General features: G+C 42.9%; 2 protein-coding genes across 4 annotated transcripts in view; both read right to left on the bottom strand.

Moving 5' to 3' along the window:
* The window catches only part of STAB1 (stabilin 1), a 51,733-nt gene extending 38,486 nt beyond the window's left edge, over window positions 1-13,247 (bottom strand). The window contains exons 1-9 of one of the 2 annotated variants that reach the window (XR_005954211.1): window positions 12,923-13,247; window positions 7,360-7,496; window positions 5,818-5,933; window positions 4,650-4,735; window positions 3,552-3,621; window positions 2,672-2,767; window positions 2,114-2,230; window positions 1,184-1,380; window positions 879-1,012 (exon numbers count right to left, since the gene is read on the bottom strand). Coding sequence is in view for 1 of the 2 variants with exons in the window: in XM_041425752.1 (XP_041281686.1) it covers window positions 879-1,012; window positions 1,184-1,380; window positions 2,114-2,230; window positions 2,672-2,767; window positions 3,552-3,621; window positions 4,650-4,735; window positions 5,818-5,933; window positions 7,360-7,496; window positions 12,923-13,003 (1,034 nt within the window). In the remaining variant the exon portion in view is untranslated. The remainder of the gene's footprint in view (window positions 1-878; window positions 1,013-1,183; window positions 1,381-2,113; window positions 2,231-2,671; window positions 2,768-3,551; window positions 3,622-4,649; window positions 4,736-5,817; window positions 5,934-7,359; window positions 7,497-12,922) is intronic. The other variant, XM_041425752.1, reaches the window with a different exon arrangement.
* A 7,879-nt stretch (window positions 13,248-21,126) lies between these two features.
* Window positions 21,127-23,691, bottom strand: part of NISCH (nischarin) — a 29,725-nt gene continuing 27,160 nt past the window's right edge. For both annotated transcript variants that reach the window (XM_041425531.1, XM_041425532.1), the window contains 3 exons: window positions 23,523-23,651; window positions 23,006-23,167; window positions 21,127-22,522 (listed from right to left, as the gene is read on the bottom strand). In XM_041425531.1, coding sequence (XP_041281465.1) covers window positions 21,894-22,522; window positions 23,006-23,167; window positions 23,523-23,651 — 920 coding nt within the window. In that variant the 3' untranslated portion in view covers window positions 21,127-21,893. The remainder of the gene's footprint in view (window positions 22,523-23,005; window positions 23,168-23,522; window positions 23,652-23,691) is intronic.

Genomic DNA, 23,691 nt, shown 5'->3' with positions numbered 1-23,691 from the left:
AGACATGCGACACAGGGGAGGAATTTGACTCCACTCCAGCCTCAGAGGGCTCAGTGCCAGCTGCTGGGGAACAGTTCTGTAAGGCAGGGACTGCACTGAACACTGTGTCCTGCACTGTGCTAGCAGATCTTCAGAAAGGGAAGCCACTGTGTTTCAGTCTTGGCCTGGAGCACACAATGAGCAAGTCGATGCTAATACTTTTAACAGCATTGGAGAAGGAAGGATCAAGGAGATGGGATTGCTCCTTCCCTCTTCAGTGTCTCGGAGAAGCTCTACCTTTTCCTGAAAACACATAACATTCTCAAGGAAGCTTTCTCTGGCGTTTGAGAGACCATTATGCAAAAATGATCCTCTATCCAGACACATTTCTCATCTAAGGGGTACCAACTTGTAGGTGTTTTGCTCCAAAGGACTACGTGAGGTCTGGTGTTTCCTCACTCAACTTACCCCTTCTCTGTCACTCTGCAACTCTAATTTATTTATTGCTTACAGACCTGACTGGGAGAAGAGACAAAGTCTTATTCCTCAGAAGCAAAAATGCGCAAATGTGAGCAAACATCCACATATCTCCCTTTTAATGATTGATTATTAACTTCTACCACCACTAGCTTGGGGAGCTACACCTCCAGCTCACATCAAAGAAGAGTCTGCCACCCCAGATTAAAAGCATTTTGTGACCCACGTGCAATAGCTTACAATGACTGATGTCAAACTCTACTTCCAGTAGGTTTGCTACAAACAGGTTCTTCTCAAAGGGCGACTCTGGCCTGTACTCCTGAGATCACCCTCAGTTTCTTCAAAATTCAGCTCATCCAAACCAAGTTTCCCTTCTAGCTGCAGAATAAGCTTCTTTATTTGCAGTTTTCAAACTGGCTTACCTAGGAGTCCCCTGAGAGTTAATTCCACACGTGGCAGTCACGTCGCAATGGTACTGCCGGCAGTCGCTGGGAAATGCCAAACACTCGGAAGAAGGAGTTCTCCTACTCATGCCAGACTTGCATACACACGTTGCCTAAGGGAAGGCAACACAGTGATCACAGAGCTGCATTCACCATCTTTTACCCTGTGAGTTATCCTACAAAAGAGATGTCTGGTTTCCCTCAGCAAAATCTGAGGTGAGGAGAGCAGATTTGACCTACGCATTCATCAGTTCATGTGAAGATCTTATCCCCTGGCCAATTACCTCTCCTGGTCGTCTGTAAATGCAAATTGTAGAGTTTTCTGGGCAGCCTCCATTGTTGTCAACACAAGGATTGATGGGCTGGCAAATCTTTCCATCTCCTTGAAATCCTTCTTTGCAGGTACATTCATATGTACGTGGTCCAAGACCTTTACATACAGCAAAGGGGGAGCATGGAGAAGGAGCACAAGGATCCTGAGCTGTAGTTAAAGAGATTAGAGGTGAGCAGAACCAAACTCCTGTTTTCAGAAAAGCACTTAATGCAGCACAGCACACTGCAAGGAATGGAAAGAATGGAGCATAAGGAATTTGTACTGTTAAGCTTCTAAAATTTCACAGGGAAATTAAATCGTTCCAGACAGCAGACATTTGGGGGTTTTTATTCTGAGGAATTTGGATGACACATCTTCCATGTTAATTCAGTAACAGAAGTGTGAGTGACAGAGGATGCTTGGATTGATTCTGAATTTTCATCATATCTGAGGATACGTGAAACTGCAGTTTGGTCAGAAAAACCTGTAAAGAGCCACTGAAAACATCTATCCATGCTAGCCAATCACATGCATCTTATCAGTGCTCTTTTAAGGAAACCAGTTCAAAAACTTAAATTTGAAATCAGTGAAGAACTCCTTGGACTCCACACCTTATTATTTAAACTGGTTCAGACCCACCAACATCCTGCTGTCACTGTTTAGTGCATAATTATAAGTGAGTGTTGGATGGAACTTGCAACTTTAATTCACTATCTTGACCAAGTGAAAGGAGAGTCAAAAGCTGAGCCTTAGTCTTATGGATATTCCTGAAGACAATGGGTTTTAAACCTCTGCAGTGAAGCAGGCATTGTGTTCACAGTAGCCAAACTCCTCTTCAGATAGCAGTGTGATAGGATTTTTTCCAAACAGGACCATTTAGGGTCACAGAGAAGTTTCTCACCTTGGCAAGTGCTGCCCTGCTTTCTGTAGCCCAGCTTGCAGTCACACAGGGCTGTCCCATCCCTCACCACACACTCGCTGTTGGCCTCGCACGTCACACCTCTGCAAAGGGGGAGCTCTGCAGTCACACAGCAAAGAGAGTTTCCCTTTGAGCATGTAGGCCACTGGTAGGAGATATAATTCACCCTACAGAATATCTGGAAATAAAGGCAAATGTGGTTTCCGAGGACCCCAAACTGGCACAAAAGCCAGAGGATATGAGCAGTGCAGGCAGATCTAAGTTGCTGGCAGCCTAGGTAGTCAGGACCCCAAGGCTGAGACAAGGGATCTGGCTGGTGTCCAGAGAAAAAACAGAGGCATACAGACATGGTACATCTTAACCCCTGTCACAAAGTGGGGAGTAGACCCCAGCTCTTCCCTCTATCTCGATCTTCAATGCTCAAATCATCTTTTCTCTACATTCCCAACCTATTCAGTGCCTCCCTGCCCCTTTAGGGACACCCAAGCCCACATCACAGGGCTGCTCTCCCAGCCCCTCTGCAGTTACCAGTGTGTTTACCTTGGTCACACCTGGGGCCTGTGTAGCCTCCATAGCATGTGCAGCTCCCATTCCCAGCAGTGCCGCTGTTGCATTCCCCGTGCACACAGTCACACTCTGCAAGGGAAGTCCAGACAAAGCTTCAGCCCTTCAGCTGCCAGGCACCAGGAACACACTGGCCAGCTGCCCTGGCACTTGGCATCCTGATTTCCCACCAATAATCCACTAGCTCCTTTTAAAATATGACCATGCCAGTCAGAGCTTTGAGAGGGTAAATTGCATGTCCTGGGCTCAAGAAGATGAGGTAAGAGCAGTCCTGAATGCAAGACCTAGACCAGATTTTCAGGTGTGTATTTTAACATGTGGGCACAACCACTAGGGTCACACCTATCTCACCTGTGTGGACACAAGGAAGCAGGAGTCAGACAAAAAGGGCTCCTGTAACAGCCAGGCTGCACCACCCATAATTCACTTCCCAAAATGCCATACGTGAGAGGCAGCACAGTGTGTGATCATTTTTTTTATAGAGGGCAGCAAGGAAGAAGCTGGGAGACAAGTGGAGTCTGAAAACCAGTCGGGAAGTGAGTGTGGGTTCTTTCAGGGATGTAGGTAATGGTCTGGCTACAAAGAGAGAGGAAAGTGGGACAGCCTGGGTAAGGGGGGGAGAGAGATTTACTGTAGGAAAAATGGACTGTGTGGGCGACAGACTGAGAATAATTTAATATTTAATGGGACAGTGCAGAAGGGCACAAAGACAAAATGCCCAGACACCTGCTATTGAACACTGCCAGCTCTCTACCACTTTTCCCCTCTCCAGCACCTTCCTCATTCAACCTCTTCCTCCTCCTTCCTTGTTTTCAGTTATCTTTGTGGAGGTTTCACTTGAATGAGTTGTTCTTACCTGACTGACAGTCTGGTCCAAAACGATTTTCATCCCGGCAGTTCTGGCAGCCATACCCACTGTATTGCTCCTAGAAGGGCCCCAAAATGTGCCAAATATTATTTTTCTATATCACTCCATTGTTTCACAGATCATTTTAGTTTAAAGTCTCTCCCCATTTTTGATTTTCTGTGACATCTGAAGCAACACAGTGAAGAAAACTGATCTGTTCAGTGCTCCAGTACTAACCAACCCCTGTGGCAAAGGAGATCCCAGTGTAAGCTGACACACAGAGAGCATGCAAATGCCAGGAAACCTGCTGGGCACAGAGGAAATAATGTCCTAATTACAGACAGACAGGAAAGTTCCAGCTGGCTCCTGATATCTCTCTGAAAAAGGAATCTGGAGTTCATTAATACCAGTGGGATTTTTACATTGATTTTACAGGGCTCAGGGACCTTCAGCATACATTTTAGTTGATATAAGGTGTATTTGAGTTAAATCCAAAATCAACTTTTCTCAAACACGAGTCCAAGAGGTAGGATTTGAGCTGTTAATTAAGGATGCTGTAAAAATATACAGTTCATCAGGGAGAGTTTCAAGTCTAACCCTGACTCATTATCTTATACATTTTAGAAGCACTGCTCAATTCAATTAAATTCAATTGTTTATACTTTGGTTGTACTAAGTCTGAAGTAACACAGAAAAAAGAAAAAAATATCTGCCCTAAATTCTTCCTCATCTCTCCTGTTTTTCCTGAGAGAGGGAGCCTCTGCCAACCTGGGTACAGCTCATTAACAGCCAAGTGTCTCAGGGTTTCTTGCAGCCACAGACAGATACAATTATTTCAATTGACCAGGGGTTAAATTAATGCAATTCTTTTCTTATTTCACCCTTGAGATTCTTCCCAGCTCCACACCATCAGCAGCAATGTTTTAGTGCTATTGCTGACAGCAGCAATGCTGCAGGAAAACCACAGACACTGATGCTGGGATGAAAGGAGCTGCAAATGGCCTTCCAGGCAGAAGGGCAGCCTCCACCCAGAGCACCTCCACAGACACCACACAAACAACTCCCTCTGACAAAGCACATCACCCTCAGAGTAAATCATGCACTCACCTTGCAGATGCAGGTCCCATTTTGCTGTATACCATCCAAACATGTCCCATGGCCATTGCAGGGATTTTCAGAGCTGCCTGGACATTCTAGCAGGTAAGAGACGGGACAGATGAGATTAAATTGAACAACACAGCACTTTCCCATCTCCTCCTGCCCCAGGTATTCCAGATGTACAAAACAAAGGCCAATTCACCAGCAAATTATCCAGCATGCCTAACACTGGCCCAGAGGTGAAAGGTCTAAGGAAAAGTCCCAACAAGCCATAACTAAATTTCAACAAACTGAAACATTTTTTGAGGTTGGGGCACTGCTGCCAGCAGCACTGAGAGGTGAGGGCAGTTCTGGAGCTAGGAACAGACAGGAGCCTGCTTTGCAAAGACACCGAGCATTTTCAGCTCTCCTTGACTTCATGGGGAGCTGGAAGTGTGGCCAGAAAAACAGGGTCCCCACATCTTTGGAGTGGGGTACATCCAAATTCTGAGGACTATTTCTGATAATTCTGAAATCTGTGATTTCTCTGATGAAACTAGTTGCTTATTCAGAGCAAGTATAAGAACAGGCTCAAACAGTCTCCCATTTTCTGTATTACTGGAGGGGGTCTTTCCATATTCTGTCAGTCAAACATGTGAGAAGTGTTCAGCTTAGTAGGTCTTGGTTTTGGATTTTTGAGACAAGATAAAACAAATTCTCATTACTTGGTATAAATCTGGGTGGGAGATCTGGGATGGTTATTTTCACCTTGGGTTGGAATTGCTAAGTATTTTCTGTGGCTGAACAGCTGACTGACTCCAGACTATAGAACAGCACACGTGGCACACGCGCTGCAGACAAGAGGGATATCAGAAAGATCTTCCTCTTCCTTTGGAAACTTTTGCAAAGAGGAACAAAAACATCCCTTTCCAAAAGTTTATTTTTATAGAAGAGACAAAAGGAAGTTACACCACAGGAGGTTATGTTATGTGTTAAATGTAAGGGGATTCAACTCATCTGGAGCAAAGAGATTACGTGCTGAAGAGACAGATATGCTCCCAGACAGATAATGGAGACCTTGTGAGTGTTCAAGGAATAATGGAAATTAATCACCTCAATATATATTTAATGCCTCCTATTAAAACTGGTTTGACCTGTTCAACAGCTGGAGGTTGTTGTAAAAAACCCCAACACTTACCATAGCACTCCGTACCCCAGAAGCCTGGACAGCACTTTTTCTCCTCAATTTCCTTCTTACACATGTGATGGCACCCTGGCAGGGAAAGGGTATTTTCTCCTAACTTGACAGAGTATCTTAAAAAGAATAATCCAAGATTATGATTATACCACAAACCCAGCAGAGGGTTTCTAGGCAAGCACACTGCAGTGGCCTGAGCTCTGAAGGGAAGGAAGGGCCCTCAACCCCTGTCCCATGCACACACACAAGAGGTTTCACTCCAGTTATGTCTTCTCTAAAGAGGCCATTGACTTGAGCCTCAAAGATTTGTTAGAAGAAACCTCTTAGGGACTGGGCATGAGAGAGGATCTTGCATCAGGATGGAAACCTTGGGTGCTGAAGGGTTAAACAGCACAGGAAAAAAGGTAGGATTTCCAGGGTGACTTAGCATTCAACTTCACATCTAAAGTTTGAAAGAACAAAATCTCCTTTCAGGACTTATCCATTTGTGTCTTTTACTAAAGACTCAGCATCAAGATGCTGTAAATTTGGATTTAATAGCCACATTATTAGCAGATTCTCTATTAAATCTTGGACAAATGCCTTAAATCCCTCAAGGAAGCATCTTCTTTTCAACCCATCATCCCTCCCCTCTCACACAGGGTGAGTCCCTGGTGGCAGTGCTTCTTGTTCTGCACGTACTCAGTACAAAACTATTCTTGGGTCTGTCCAACAACCACCACAAGAGTAGATAACACTCAGAAAAGCTGCATAGACTCACATTATTCTTACACTTCATTTTATTTTTGGCACCACATCCTTCCCAAAAGGAACTTGGAAATTGTCTCAAAAGCATTGCTGCTTTGGCTTCCATCTGACTCCTGTGTATGTGCAAAAACTGCTATAAACTGCAAAACTGCCACCACTATTTTTAAAGTATCTTGAGGGAATCAGAAAAAGAGCAGACAATGGGGCTATATATTAACAGTTAACATTCACTGCTGAATACATACACAAACAATAAACTATAGTGTTTCATTTTACAAAAGCTTCCTAGTAAATTCAGTTTTCCTTCATCCTTTTCCTACCTGCCAAACTCAACAGAGTATGAGCAAGGAACACATGAACAAGCAATTGTCATAAAGTGAACTAGGAAGGTTAAAAGTTCAGAGGATTATTGCTGGAAGCTGGGAGGATATACAAGGGGAACTATCATTATTTTTTTTTCTTAATAAGCCACTAAGGAATTCTGGGTCTGAAACAGGTTTTTATGCTGGACAGATCTCTGTTAAATTGCTGCAGCAGGATTAACAAACTCAGGTTATTTGGGGCAAGTTAAGAGGTTATTGTCATTTAATTTGTTCTGTGTATATAGAACCTGCCCAGCAAAAAGTCTGTGGGATTTGCAAAGAGACAAAAGCAACAATAACAGGGGCCATAAACCCGTCTGAAACAGAACTCCATACAGCTCAAAACCACGTGTGTGTTCTCATGAAGAACACACTACTCTCTGCATAGAAGGGCTGCACCAAAAGCATAACACAGTCAGGAAACAGGCCTTACCTGCAGTCCCTCACCCCTGATCTTTGGGTGGTCTTTAACCAGCCTCTTGGACACAACATTTTAGGCACTGCAGCACAAGAAGTACATGCTGTATTCAAGGTGAACATCGTCTTGACATTGCATCGCATGGATTTTAACTTAAAAAGAAAAAACAGAACGGAAATAGCCCCAGATTAAATTGTTATCCTAGGCACTTATCTTGCCAATCTTGTAGTATCTTTATCAAGTTGCACCATTAGTTAGATATCACTGGGGAGGGCAGTGGCCAGTGCAGCTGCTGGGAGGTACCACGCTGTCCCATGGACTAAACCCCCCTGCCATGGTGCTGCATGCTTGGACCCACTGGATCTCAGCTAGAAGCAACAGGGCAGAACACAGCTGTCTTATCCTTCCCCTATGACCCACAGCAAAAATCCTAACCATTTCTAAAATAACCACAACTCTGCACTGCTAATTTCAGCTGATCTTTTACAAACATGTGGTAGTGGTGTGTTAGGACAAGCCCTAAATTAATAACCTTTGCCAGAAGATACTGAATTAAAGGACAACACAGCATTTATCTTTTCCATGCCACTGATAATCCAGTTCGTTGCTGTTCCATGGATCTGCAGAGCTGACTGTGTTAGTTCAGTCTATTTCCCAGAGCCAGGATCTGCTCACAGAAATACTTCTCGTGGCAATTGTCCGTGAGGAGGCACAGGGAGGTGGATGAAAAGGAAAGGTGTTCTGCACCTCTCTGAACACCTGGATGCTTTGACCCCAGGTGAGAAGGACTCCATAAACATTGGCATGAAGATCAGGTAGGACACTTGGATATATCACATGGCTGGTAGATAAATCAGTAAGTCCTTCTACCCAGCCAGAATGACTTTAGGCGTTTGGTTTTCCTCACAGGGCTTTCTGCACCCCTACACAACCTTGCTTTTCCAAGTGAAACACAGATGACAAAGTACAGCCTCAAGAGTGAATGATCATCACCACATGCCAACCTGTCATTAAAACTTGTGATTTTGCTCCAAAAGCATTTCCTTGAATTTCTAAACTTCTGGAAACAAACAACTGCATGGAAACCTCATTGGTAATTTTGAAACAAGACATTATTTGCCACTGCTGATGACAGAGAAAAGCTGAGAGGCATGAGCTGTGTATGCCCCAGAAGGTCATTGACTGGAAAAAAACCCAGACCTCATCTCAACTGTGCCTCTACAGGCACTGTATTTTCTAAAAATAAAAACATTATATCAAATTTTGGGAGGAGGCCTTGATCTGGAATTTTTAAGCCAATCCTGAACAATGCTGCTAATGCAGCAGCCCTCCTGTCCCCAGAACTCCTTGTTTTGGATTCCCATCAGCAATCTCAGCTTTGCTTCCTCTGAACTTAAGCCCAAATACATACATTTGCCTCAAGGCAAGAGAGGAAGCCCGTGGCTTCCCATCAGTTATCAAGAGCTCAGGAAGACCCTCCCAGTTGATAGGCAGCAGACCCTGTCAGGAAAACCTCCTGAGAGATAACCCTCAAGTCTCAAGTCCACAGGGACATGTTCCTGGAATATTTCCCAACTTCTTCCCTCTGACTGGAGTCGTTGAGCTTTTGCTCATGTTTATGGATCCACCTTCTGCAGGCATTGCTGCCCAGTGAAAGAAATTATTTTTGTGGCTGTGGTTGATCTTCCCATGGATATTAACTCCTAGTTGTGCTTCTGAAGCTTTTCTACATACAGCAACCTCCAGTTCCCCTGGCAGCAGAATCCCTGGGAACCTCTTATGTCAAGGGCTCCCTTGCAGAATAAAGAGCTCAAAACCAATCTGAGATCCACCAACTCCATCTCTCCTGTGAGCACCAGCTTTACTGATATTATCCAGCAGAACAGAGATCAGCTTTGCTGTTCTTTGTGCACAGAGCAGGCAGAGGAGATTTCCTGTCCTTCATGGAGCAAAGCAAGAAGAAGACAAGCAATATGGATGAACAAACACGGTGCTGCCTCCAGAGTACTCTGCCTCCAAAGATCAGCAGTGCCATTGATGGGGTCAGCCATCTGATTGGTCTTAAATGAGGACTCCAGATTAAAGCTGGGCTTTTGAAAGGAGCCAGCTGAATCCAGGCACATGGGTCTCACAGAACAGACAGCTCCTGACTTTTTGGTTCCACCAAATCCCAGTGTCCGCCTTTCCTGAGACAATGCCTCAGAAAAAGGAATGGGAAGATGCCTGAGCAAGAAATACAAATGTGGAATCCTTCCTGTGAGTTAGAATAATGTCACAAACCTCTGCCAGGTATCTGAGCCGCCCTATCTGCATCAAAAAGACCAAAAAACAGTATAGCACAAAACACTAAATTAAAATTCTCCAACCTTCTATTTCTTCTGTACTCAGGCATCAGACTCAGTTGGGCCATTAAATATGTTCTCTGTCATGGTGGTGGAGGAAGACACCATTATTCATACATTATTCTATTTCTCTTCTCTTTCCTCCATCAATGTGGCTCCATTTCTCAACAGAAACAAAGAGTGGGAGAGGTGGATGTCTGCCATTCCTCCCTGTTGGCATGTTTAATTACTTGCAGAGGTCTAAGACAAGACAGTTATTGTGGAATCCCCCCTACCCTACTGGGACACTTGATCAGCTTTAGGCAGCTTTCCAGTAAGACCTTCCCCTTTTTATAAGGAAATATGCTTGTGTCAGCAGCAACAGGCAGGAGGAAAGAGGAAGAAAACAGCTGAGTGGAAAAGTATTAAAAAAAATATTTCCCTTCTAATTTGAGTGACAGAACTGATGAAGCAGTCATTTTCTGGAGAGTTTTGCTTCACAGGAAAGCAGAAGAGGGAATCAAGGGACACAAATGCAACAGTCTGGATACTCAAATTTGGGAAAGGATGAAAGACAGACAGAAGTTTGAGTCAGAAGTGGCTCCTGGGGCACAGCCTCATGGAAAACAATGATGCACTGCTCCCTTGGGCTCATCTTTGACGGCTGTTTCTAAGTGCAAAGCCACTGGAAAGGAAGCAGCAAGAGGGAATTGCATCCCTGTGGTGCAGCAGTGCTGCCTGGTGACAGTCACTGTCCTGATCAGGTGATGTTGTGAGCCTGGACTGGGTCACAGTTTGTGTACAAAGGCACAGGAAAGGAGGACTGATACTCTCAAATATCTCCAAAATGAAAAGTTTTTAATGCAGAAGACATCCAGCTGTAGCCAAAATAAGTTAAGAGCCCGGGTGCCTCTGTTTCCAGGCTGTGCTGTGCTCTCTCCCTGCACTCAAATGCTTGTGCAAGAGCAACCACTGTTCTCTGCACTCAGCTGAGACACATGGAAGCTTCTGGATGCTGCAATGTTTCCTTCCCTCCTCTCTGAACAGATGTCCCTCACTTCTCAAGTGCTCATTTCTCGTATTCCACCTCAAGATAATAAGCTGGGAAGTATTTCGTAAGGGCTGGTTTCATTCCCCTCATTTTCACTCTTTATCTTTTCCTCCCAAACCATAACACAAATCCTTCTGCATGGTAAAAATCTCAAGGAAGAAAGAAAAACATATTTGGACGTCAGTGTTCGGCTCCAACAATCCTGGGAGCCGGTTCTGGAAATAGCCATTATCTAATGAATCACCAAGTTTCCAGGGCATTTGTCCTTTACAAAACAGAGCTGTAGACACATGCTTGAGTCATTATAGTCATGAACCTCCCCAAGCAGCTCTCAGTAACACTTGAGCTGAACAGAGCAGTAGCTCCTGCACACACAAACTCTTCACACTTGTTCAAGGAAGACGCTTTGTAGCATGAGGATGAACAATCAAGCTCAGAGATCACAAAACATGAGATTTACTGTTGCCCTGGGTGCTTCCCAGCATCTCAGCTGCAGAGCACTGGAAACATGGGGATGCTGAGACCACTCTCCCCATTTCCTACCTTCCTCCATTCCTCCTGCAGCACAGCCTGGGATTGGCCTCCTCCCAGCAGAAAAACTTCCATGGTTCTCACACCTGCTGCATCTTCCCCAGCCCATAGCAAGAGGTATAAAAACCCAAATCAGACTAACAAAGTCACTGTCATGCTTGAGCCATTAAAGCTGAGCCCTGAGGTCACAGCACTGAAAAACAGGGAGCACACAATCTCTCTTCTCTCTCAATGGCCCCTGTGAGCCAAGAAGAGCCTCCTGTGGAATCACAGCACTTTTATTCCAATCAGATCCAACGGGTTTTCTAAACTGCCAGAGAAAGCTTCATTAGATCCTTATTTTTCCTTATCTCCCATTACAACCTTGCAAGTGTTTCTTCTCTTTCTCCATAAAGAGGGAATTTTTGAGGAAAAAACTCTAAAAGGGAGTCATTCCTGGATTAAATAAACTGCTCCAGAGGTGATTCAAAATATTTAACTTCTCTGTAAGTGGGTACTCACTACCTAATAATGTACCTGTTTCATGCCAAGCCAGCCTCCTCAGTGATTACAGAGATCAACGCAGTGTCTCCACGTGGAGAGACCTACATTTCCACTTACAGCAGCTGAAGACACAAGGCCATGCCTCTGAACACAATCTGAAACCCATGTGCCCGGAACCCACGTCTCCAGACAGATGAAATCCACCCCTAGACACACTTAAAGTTTGTGCTCAAGTCACCATAAGGATCCTACAAGCATTCCTGGTATTCATTTATGGCCCTTTCATGAAAGAGTCTATACAGAAGCTTCCACCCAAAGGTCTGATACTGAAGCATCTTTCCAGTCCTCTGGCTTTTTCTAAATCAAGTCCTTAAGACTCACAGGTCTGTCCACTCTCCACAAGGCCCTGCTGTGTCATTGAAGAGAAGAAACCCTCCACAGGGTGTTTCCCTTCCCCAGGGAATTTCCAAATGCCCCCCACAACTCTGGGCTCAGCAGGCCAGTTCACTCCTCCAACAGCAGGACACAAGGAAGGGGATGGCAGGAGACAATAAAATGTGAATTAGTGTGAATTCCAGCCCACAGGAACTGGGCTGCCTCACCACAGAGTCTAGAGAATAGATCTACAAAGGTATCACACATTCTCCTAGGTGCTGCTGCTAAACACAGAACAGAGAGGAAGGAATCAAAAGAAAATCAACAAAACTGAAATAAAATGGAAAGTATTCAACAAACCTTACCAGGGAGCTTTTGGGAATATAATTGAAACAAACTGTTGCAAAGGGACAAACTGATGAGACAGTAAAAATTTTTTTAAGTAAAATTCTCCTGGGAAACTTATGGATCTGTCCTGATGGATAAAAAGTTCCTGTCCCACATACTGAAACTAGCAGAAGACAAAGATGCTGAGTATTTCCCTCTGATGCTGCTTCTTTCAAGTTCAATACCGAACATAGACAAGAATTTAATCTGATTTAAAACTCAAACAGCTCCCTTCAACCTTATATTTAGCTCCTCAGTTTGGACTACAGAGAAGATGTCTTACAGCCCTACAGTTTTTACTGATTTTATTCTTAACCCAACTAAATGTAAATGAAATAATGAGTTGTAGAGAGGACTATTTCCTAACATGCTACCATCCAAATATGAAGAACTTTTCAATGGACATTTAAACAAAGACCCGCAGACTTACCTTCTGACTCTGGCAGTCAGCTGTGGGAGTGAAGCATGCTGCTAAGAAGAAAAACAGCAATCCAGGAGGATGCATTTTCATGCTTTTACAGGCAGGACCCTTTACACAAAAGGGGTGGCGAGAGAGGCTGCAATTTCTGTAAGATAACACCGCCTACTAAGAATCAGATCCAAGACAAACCAGAGGTTAAAAGTAAACAGGGAGAGAGCATTTTTGCACTGTGCTTTTTGGCTGCAAAGCCTTCAGAAATGGATCTGCTACTTCTAGCGGGATTTCTGAATCAACATAGCCTTTTTCTTTCCATTCTTTTTTTAAATGCACAAGCAGAGCTCCTTAGTAAAAGGTTTACTCAAAACAGGAACATCTACGGATTTCCTCTTACATATCAGTTCAAAACAGAAGGAAGGAAATCCTTAGTTTTCAACTAATTGGAATGAAAAGAGGTTAACTGTATGCTTTACAGAAGGCAAATGCGATGGGCAAACTTAAATACCATAAATTCATGAAGGGTAAGTTAATTTCCTTTTGCCACTGATGTGAATATGTCCATAATACCTCAAAGTGAAGGTAGAGCTGCCTATGCCAAAGTATTGCAAGAACAAAGCAATGTAAGTGACAGGCTGTGCTTCAGAGCAGGAATGGAGCACATTGCATCAATCAATCAATCAATCAATCAAGCACTTTGGGCAGGCTTTGATATTTTTATTTTAAATAGTTGACTTTCTCAGCAAGAAAAGCTGATGCTATAGCAGCAATGGCAAAATTTATAATTTCCAAATACTCTGCTGACAGCTTGATGAATCCAAGGAGCACTTCCATAGCACTCAGAACAGGAAAGTCCCAAAACAGGATCTATAGCAGCAATGGCAAAATTTATAATTTCCAAATACTCTGCTGACAGAATCCAAGTAGCACTTCCATAGCACTCAAACAGGAAAGTCCCAAAACAAGATTTAAAAAAATACACACTAACCTGAGGTACAATCTGCAATTTATATTCTCCTTTTGAACTTTACAAATAATTGATCATTGACAGATTTTCCATGTTCTTTGTCTACCTGCCCTGCCAAGAGAGCTCACCAGCTCACCATCCTGAGCAGTCTAAGGACTGCTTCTGTTAGCAACAAATCTCACTAAGCCATGAGGCACCTTCATATTTTCAAGCCATTAATAGCACATGAAGGTGCCTAAATGAAACCAGGGCAGGCAACCATTCTTGTGTTTACAGAAATAATGAGAGCATTAATACTTTTTTGGCCCTGCATCCCCCCAAAGACACTCATGCTGTAACACACGAGGCGTATAGGAAGCGCTGTACTTACTGGTGCTGTTAGCTGAGCTTTACTTCTGCCTTCATCCTACAGGGAAAGGCAGCATGATGAACAGCCAGCCCTGCTATATATCCTGCACTAACAGGAAGCAGATAAGGCACACAACCATCCACTGCAACCCGTGTGAGCAGCACCAGCCCACAGCTCAACCCGACGGCTCAGCCCACTTGTCCTGCCACAGGACAGCTGCAGCCCTGGGACTGTCGCTGCCCAACTGGTGCCACCCTGCCAAGGTCAGAGGGCTCACACTGCTCTGGAAACCATCTGGTACCCTGAAGGTCTTCAAAATGAGGCAGAGCCATCATGGCTCAGCCAGCTCTGGTGGGATGGGAAAGTCACAAATGGGCAGTGGGGACACTCGTGTAGAGAATGGGAGCTGTGTAGAGTTTTCTTGGCCTGCAGTCACAGCCCTGAGCTGGCCATGGAAACATAAGAATGAGGCTGCTCCTCTGCTCCATGCTGCCCCAGGAGGATGGTGAAGATGGTTGGGTTTTCCAAGAGCTGGCTGTATGACACAGGGATTAAATTGCCAGCACCCACACATAGCTGATAAATTTTTAAGGTGAAAACAGCTCACCCTGGGGCACTTATAGGTGCATTGGATTCTTTAATGGGTCTTCAGACAGTTTTCTAAATGGCTCAGCACTGAAAATGGTACAGGGCAAGAAAAGACACACAAAGACTGATTCCAGGGCTTTCCACTGCTCCTTATCATCACTGTATCTGACCTACTGCAGGGAAACCAGGAAGGGAGAGAAATGCTTGGTGAAATTCCTGTCTGAATTAAATAAATCAGATTCACAGCAACATCAAAAGGTTTACAGCCAGCTTCCTTATCTGACCTCACCTCAATTAAAGACTAGCAATACAACAGCAATACACAGGCTAAAAATGCAAACAGTGAGTAGTGCCATTGTACAGCAGCAGAGCATCAACTGAAAAATCAAAAGGTCATCTGTCATTAGACCCTGCTTTCCTGACCAAGCAGCATAAGCAGTGTGTGTTTCAGCCACTGCCCATGAGCTGCTCTGAGAGAATGGAAACTGTGCCACCTCTGCTGCTGGATCTGGAGCACCAAAATCTGCAACAACTTTGGATCTTCATGATTCTGCAAATTAGTAAGAAGGTGAAACACCAACCACCTCTAAATTAATAGGTGGCTAAGAGCCATTAATGTTCAGTGCACAGAAGCCAAGGTGCTCTCAGCAGCAGTTGCAGCTGGCAGTGTCATCCAAGACGGCAACACCAGCAGAGAAACAGCACAGGAAGCTGTTTCTCATAGATGGAGTCCTCCTAGGCAGATAAATGTATTTTCTCATGGATGACATCAATAAAAACTTTATGCCTTAAAGGCAAAATGCATTGGATCAATTTTTTTATTCCACTGTTTTGTCTAATACTCTTCAAAACTGTTAACGAATAGAAACCCCAGTTCCCTCACTCATTTCAATATTAGACCTGCTCATGCCCAGAGGCATCTCTACAAAGTATTTCAAACTCCCAAAATCTCATAAAGCAAGATCTGCCAGAGGGCCTTCATCAAAAGAGAAAATTTAGGCAAGGCTTGTAAAGATCTGCTGACAGAATATACAAATGGCCCTGGGCAGGCAGGGTAGGAGGATTTTGTTCACATTCTAGTCAATGTCTGATTGAAATAGGATTGTGCAAATCCAATTTTAAAACATACAGTAGGAGTTGTCAACTGTCTGCCAGTGTGTTTATCTGTGAGGTTTCACACATGGATTTTATTTATTTTGGAAAGCATGGAGATTGATTTATCTGTCAAGTGTCTCTTGCCCACATAACAGAAGGTGGCTGGTTTAGCAGAAGTCACAGACGTGGGTCTCAGAAACATCTTCAAATTCTGGCCCTGACTTCTTCAGCAGGAATGCTCAGGATTTTTCTCTTTCAGGGAAAATTTTCCTCTTTTTATTTATGCATCAATGACAAGCTGAGTCCTCTAAAGCAACTTTTGCAAGACCTGGAATTTTTATTGTGTACACATTAACATTTAAAGTGGAGAATCTGCTGGCAAAAATTACTCAACCTGTTTCACAGGAAAAGAAACCAAATCTCCACTTGGATAAAGGCAAAGGATAAGGCTACAAACCCTCCCAGACTCCCTGCTTGCCTGTGCCACACACTGTGTTTTAAAATGCTGGGTCACCAGCTCTGCTCTGTGAAATGTGCACAGCTCTGACCAGATTGGGCAATTTCCTGCTATTGAAATCTTTTGTTTAAAAACTACAGAGCCAAGGCAAGTGATTTGCCACCCAGTCCACCTTGCCACACAGCTTCTCTGGGAACTGACCATTTGGTTACATCCACAGAGAGAAAAGGACTCTTGTTCTGCACGTCTGGCAAAGCTGGGAAAGGACATTAAGTCCCTTTGCTGAATTGTCAGGGTGTAAAAGGCTGTGAGTCTGAAAAGGTTTAAGCAGGCCAAGCCAACAGTGCTTGTGTGTAGGAATGGGGCCAGCTGAACCATGCTCACCCAACATACCCTCAGGGTCCTGGTGAAGATGCAAGGACACAACCCTAATTTTCTTTTCCTCTTGGCTAGTTGGAAGGAACTGGAATTTCAAGGTTTGCTCATAGAAGCAAAAAAACCTGCAAGGATTGCACAGAGAATAGTTTGTTTATCCTTCTCTTTCTCACACAGACACAGTAGTCCAATTCCAAGCAGATAGGTAGGGCTACCTGAGCACAATGCTGTGGCACAATTCAGAAAGAAATTGTGGTTGCTCACATCCTGTTACTCCAAAACCTCTATGGGCAGCAGTCCCACCGTCAGTAAATAAGTGCTTTAAGTCTGGCCTATCACTTTCTCTCGACTCTGAGTTCCTTTACATGTTCTGCTGCAGTGAAAACCAGCAACATTCTCCCATTTCTTTGTTTTAGTTTTGTGCCTTTCCCATTTATTAAGCAGCACTCTGGGATTGTACTGGAAAGTCAGACTCTAAATTGCCCACAGGTACCCAACATTAATTAGAATTCTGGATAAAACTGAGCTATTGAACCTCAGTACCTGCTGACAGGAGCACGATGGCAGAGGCAGTGAGCTCTCCCATGAAGTGCTGCTGATTCCTCAGCTCCTGTTGTCTGCAAGGGATACAAAGGGCCTACAATGTGCTTGACTCAAGCTGTACCCAACAGTTTGCCAAGGACAGCACTGAATGTCTGCCGGAGAACAGAGGGAGATGGGAGTCAGAATCCTGCTAGCTCTGCATTTTCAGCAACTTCAGACATGCCAGGGGTTCTTTTCATCCCCTCTCAGGGACCCCGAAGACTGAAGCACAAGGGTTTGGTGCCCACCTCATCTACTCTGGCTACTGCTCCTCATGCACCTGTTCAGGTAGATTTTTCCAGTGTTGGCCAGTCTTTTTTTAGTGCTTTCTATATCTAATGAATTTCACATCCTCCATCTCTCACATCAATTTTTAGCTTTCCTTTAGATTTCCTTTGAAATCAGGTGGACATCAAGCTACAGGAGCTTGTAGTCTGCTCTGAGCCACAACTTCCCTGTTTTCCTCATGTTGCTGCTTTTTGCCAAAGATTTGGTATGTTTGAAGATTAGTACTGCAGAAGTAAACTTTCTGATCAGAATGCAAGTAAGACGGAGCAGCATTTTTGTTACACTAATTAAAAAACCCCACCTCATTATCAGGGCTGGTAAGAACAAGAAGGTGAGCCAGAGGGGCTGATGGAAATACATGACTGTGCAGTACATCCACAGCCAGGCAGAGCAGAGCTCTGTAAAGCAGCACAGGAATGGACACAGGACAGACAGGATGCAGGTCACACTGTCATTTCTTCTTGCAGAGAGAACAGTGTAGCCCAGGTCAGCACCTCATTTACTTTCCTTCCTAACGAGGTTCACTTACAATTTTTTGATTGTAATACAAGGGAAGTTTTAAAACCTTTGGGCAGATCCTTGGCAGATGACACTGAACAAAAATAATTGTCTGTGTCTTCCTCGGGTGGTAAAAATCTACATCAGCTGCAAAGCCAGGACACAGAAGTTTGAGAGTTCAGGAGATACTTTCCTGACAAAGGACCCTCCACCTGCCTCTGTGTGTTTCTGGTCATAACTTCAGCTACTCAGATGTTGTCTTAATGTTGAACAAGGGTTGGAAGCTGGAAAGAATTTGGGGACAAAGAGTTACTAAAGAGGACTATGCCTGCAGGGCTTTGTAGTGCTCTTGCAAAAAGAGAGGCAGAAATCAAGACTATTCTATGTGACCTCAGCTGTTACAGTGAGCTCATTCTGCAGAGCTTTCTGTAGAAACTACATGTGGAAAGTTCTGGGAAATCTTTATGAACTGAAGCAATAAGTTTTGTTTCAAGACAAATTGTACATTCTTAAGAAGATATCACTTAAGTTCCTGTATTTAAGAAGAAAAGACTACAATAAAATTAGACAAAGACAACAGGTTGGCACTGAAGAATGACAGTTTATTAAATTTTTCAGCTTAACATTGCACTTAAGTGACTAGAAATGCACACCCACAAAACACTGACTCCAGCAGGTTCCAACACAGAGCATCTCTCCTCTGGAGACTGGCTGGGAGAGTTTGGCTGGGAAAAAAAAGCAGGTCTAGGGAGACCTCACTGCAGCCATATCAGTATTTAAAGGGTTTTTTTTAATGAGGGATTTTTACCACAGCAGACAATGGTACAACCACAGGGAATGCTTTTTAATTGAAGAGATTTAGGTTAGATGTAAGGAGGAAATTCTTTAGTCAGAGACCCTGGCACAGTTGGCCCAGAGATGCTGTGGATGCCCCATCCCTGAAGTGTCCAAGGCCAGGCTGGATGGGGCCCTTGGAAAATCGATCAAGTGGGTGGCATCCCTGCCCATGGAAGGGGGGTTGGAATGAGATGATCTTGAAAGTCCATTGCAACACAAACCATTCTGTGATTCTATGAAAGCAGCAAGGGATCAGATATCTGGTAGCAGGAGAGGGGGGGATTTCTTGTTTAGGGTTTGGTTGGGCTGTCGTTTCTAATTTTTTTTTCCAGGAAAAAATGGAAAAAGAGGTGAAGTATCAAGGAAAAAGCTTTGTATGGCCCATGCTCTACTTAGCAGAGAATAAAAGATGATTTATTGAAAAAATGCCCTGAAAATAAATAATTCTGATAGCATCACAGGTAAGATAGTTAATGGAAGAACCAAAACATACTGCAGTATGTACTGAACATTTCATTAATCTTGAAATGTGATCAATGCTCATTAAGATATAAAGGAGGAATTGCAGCTATTTCCTGGACTAATAATCTGTTGCAAAGGCACAGATTCTATGTTTTAAACAGCTGTGAACCTAAAAAGAACTTCAAGTTTAACCAGAGATGTGTTTTTTTCTACAATACAATATGAAAAGGAGGCCTTACCTGCTCAAAGTATGTGACAAGCAGGGGGTTATCCCTGCTTACTCTAATTTAAGATCCTCTGATACACACTACTGAATTAAAATATCTTTAAACAGTGGGGTTTACAGAAGATGCTAAAAACAGAACTCATGTCTATCTCAAGCACAGGGCACCCCCCAGGACAGCCCTTATTTATAAGATGGAAGCAGGGCTGACTTATCCAGAAGCAATGACAAGTATAACCCTCATAGGAGAGACAGATCCTATGTCCACGTTGGCTCAAATCCCAGGCAGTTCCAGAGGACTCCCTACAGACTCCCTGTGTATTCACTTATAAATTCACTTGTAAATTATCCATTCATCTGGTAAGTTCTCAAATGCTTTTGAAAATCAGACTGTTTAAGTTGCCACAGGCTCCTCAAGTGTTACCTTGGACAGTTATTAGTAAGTGATTAACAGAGCTACTTCAGAAAGAACTAGTGAAGACCTAAGATTTCTTTTAATTACTTTATTCCTAGGATGTTTAATTAAGAAATTAACTTTTTCTACCCAATGATAATTCAGCTTAAATGAACATAAGCAACCTTGAGATTTCAGAGAATAGAAGAGCTCTAAAGTACAGGAAAATTTAGGTTTCTTCAAGAGCCTGCAGTACCTACCTTAAGTGTTCAGTTCAGTCTAAGCTTAAGGAGTTAGACTGCCTCTGTCAAACTGGAGCACAGCTGCACTCGTTATGCTCCTCATCTCTGCTTAGGGAACTCCACTGCATTCTGCAATACAATTTGACTTTGGCTGCCTCTGTCTTTGTCATCCTTGCACTGACTGCAATATTCCTGGCTCCTGAAATCCAAAAAGCACAGCCAAGCTCTGCAACAGCATGGAAAAACACTCAGTGAAACCACCAAATTCCTAACACCACTGTGGACTCGCCATTCTTGGAGAAAACCCATAACTTGTTTGGACCAGGCCCTGAGCAACCTGTTTGAAGACTGCCCTGTTTAAAGCTTGACTGTTGGGTGTCCTGAGGTCTCTTCCAACCCAGATTTCTCAATGTGTTTAAGGGGCACCAGCTTTAAGCAGCATCAGCTGCCACATAAGTATCAAAACTGTTCTTCCCTTCTTAATCCCACTGGATATAGAACATTCTTTTTCAGTGTCAATATTTGTCTTCATAATAGTGAGTAGGGATTTTACTGTCATGGGGGATGTTAAAACTAAACACAACAGCTTAGAAAGAAAATCCCTAATATCTAAAAGACAAACAAAAGTACTTGAAATAAATCCTCAAATTGTGTTTAGAGGCTGCAGATCCTCAGTTTCCATGACTCAGCTGTACTTCTGGACTAACAATCTTGTAGTAGAATGAACTATTTTCTTCTTTCATCTTGCTGCACATTTCATACTTTACAATGCACTCTAGGAACAGAATGTGTGCTGCTGAACTGCCATATGGTATCCTGGAAACACAAGATATAAACTTGAATAAAGACAAGGCCAAAAGAAAACTGTCAAATTACACTTTATTTGTATTGACAAGATAGGCAAAAGAAAGACTTTGTGTTCAGAGATACAAATCCATTATTTGCTGACAAAATGCTGATATACCACATTGGGTACTTCCACTTTCAAGACAATACTGAGGGGATCTTTACCAAGCAATTCTTTTATCCTTGGATAAGGAAAATGAATGCCTGTGAAAATAGTTTCATGTGAAAATTTGTTACCTGCTTGTGGCTCAAACTTTACTGTTAAGTTAATGATTGGCAGCAAATAATTACACTTGGCCTCAAAGAAAAACATATGTAAAATTGTAAGATCATTAAATAATAAGCATTAGCAGCATACCCAAAATACTTCTTGTACAAAGAACATTGCACTTGAACATACACAAGCATTTACCCTTATTTACACATTAGAATTTGTATAGAACAGCAAGACTGATATATACAGAAAAATAGTGGAAACCTTAACAGCCCCAGACGACAGAATATCTAGTGTTGACTCCTTAAATTTTCCATACAGTTTCCCAGGGTGTCTCATGTGGTTTTTTTCACTATATACTATTGCATAAAAATAGACTGTACAAGAAGGTCAGTCCCCAGTTAACACTTCAGAATATTTCTGTGTACTATTACACGTTCACTGCACCAGGGAGCAAAGGAGTCCAGGTCAGCTCCTCATGAAAACAAAGAGAACTTGACAGGTGCTATCTACTTACTCACTGTGCTTCACCTTGTAACACACACTGAAATCACTTGGCTGTGCAGTAACTACCCAGTGAGTTCCAAAGGCAATTCCCTACCACACAGGATCTCCCACTGTCTTGCAAGCAATGAAATTAATTTCTCTCTGCTTTCTGCACTTGGGATAAAAATGTACCACTGGATCTCTGTGCTCCTGCTGCCCTCTTGTTTGGAATTTCCTTTTGGGACACTATCAGTTTCTCCAAAGTGATCCAGTGTTAAATTCTGCATCAGGTCCTGATTCTGAACATCATCAAACACAAATGTAAGGGCCTGTGGATATGTCTGATAGCCCATGAGCACTCTATCTAAATCCCGGATTCGTCTTCCATCTGCAAGCTGGTACTTGTCTCTCTTTGGTGGCTCCTTAGCAAATTCAGGTAGTGGGTAACTGATATAATCTTCATCAAAGAGGAACAAATCAGAGCTGGTCAGTATCAGTGTCTTAGGTTGAAGTGAACTAGTGTTCTGAGCAGATCCTTCAAAGTGATTTACTTGAAATGCCAACACATACAGAAGGATGTTGAGGGATGGAAGATTGGTCAAACCATCCATCTTCTCTGCCACTAGAAAAGCAAGGTCCCCAATTTCCTCTTCATTTGGATAAATAAATTTTACTCTGCTAGAGTGAATCAGTTCATAATTCTCCATTTTTCCTGCAAGAAACATATATTGTTATATCTCTATTTAGTGCTATACAATACTTTCTTAATGTACTAGGATAAACAACAACCCTTGACAGCTGGCTGTAGCTGGAAGAATTTCAGTTTTGTATCTATTGATACATGCTTTTGCTTATAAACAACATTGGAATAATTTTTTTTGTATTGCAGGTCTCTGCTGGAGCCCTTCTTGCATTACCAACATACTTCCCTGCAAATTTCTAACCATGTCAGTTCAGGGTGAAAGCAAGAAGCCATCACTAACTTCACCTGTGCAAAACTCTTACATACATTTAACAATCCTGCTCACATAAGGCACATCTAAGATAATTAAAGTCAGGGAGTTTAGTTGAAGTATCAAATAGGAAATGACTGCTGCATAAATGTTCCTCAGAAGAGTTTTTAATCAGTACAGTTTAGGTGAAGCCTTAAGTATGATGCCTAAATAAGTCATGACATGTAGAAAAGATCACTCACCTGTGTTTTTACTCCCAAATTCAGAGTAGAAGTCCTTATCTACTGGTTCAGGTGAAGGAGTGCGTGCAAGCAGTGACAGGACTGCCATAAGCTGCTGTATGAAGGTGTGAGTGTTGTAACTGTCTCTTGTCAGGCAGGTGACAATGTGATCTGCAGAATGTCCTGAGGAGAACACAGAACATAATTCACTCACTGTGGCATTACCATTTCTTGAACCAACATGCAACTGTCATCAGAAAAGATTTTTTAAAGGATTATTTCTCCTGAAAATATGCATCACTATTCAGAAATCTTTCAAATTCTTGAAAACGACAACGGAATCCTTAAAAATCCCTCAAAAATGCATAACTGCTCTTCATTTAAAATACAATGTATACTTATGATTCAAATCTTAGGAACTCAAGAAAAAGAAGCAGCAGAAAACCTCTCTTCTATCTCACTAATAAGACAGGGATCCATCTAAAGAAGACTAGAACAAAATAGAACTGGAAAAGCTTAAAGCACAAGATGTACTCACCAGTAATTCGGAAGTATTGGTCAAACAGGCCAACATTTACTGACTGCAGGTCATTAAGTTTTAGCACAAAGCAGCAAGAGAGGTGGAAAGTACTGTTTTCACAATCTGAGTTTTCTTTGTTCCAAAAATCTGTTAAAGAAGTATACATGATAAAAAGGTAGAAAGAAAA

This window comes from Onychostruthus taczanowskii, unplaced genomic scaffold (assembly GCF_017590055.1).
Source record: "Onychostruthus taczanowskii isolate IOZ18803 unplaced genomic scaffold, ASM1759005v1 scaffold9, whole genome shotgun sequence".
Classification (NCBI taxonomy): Eukaryota; Metazoa; Chordata; class Aves; order Passeriformes; family Passeridae; genus Onychostruthus; species Onychostruthus taczanowskii.
This window is presented reverse-complemented; position numbering and strand designations above follow the sequence as displayed.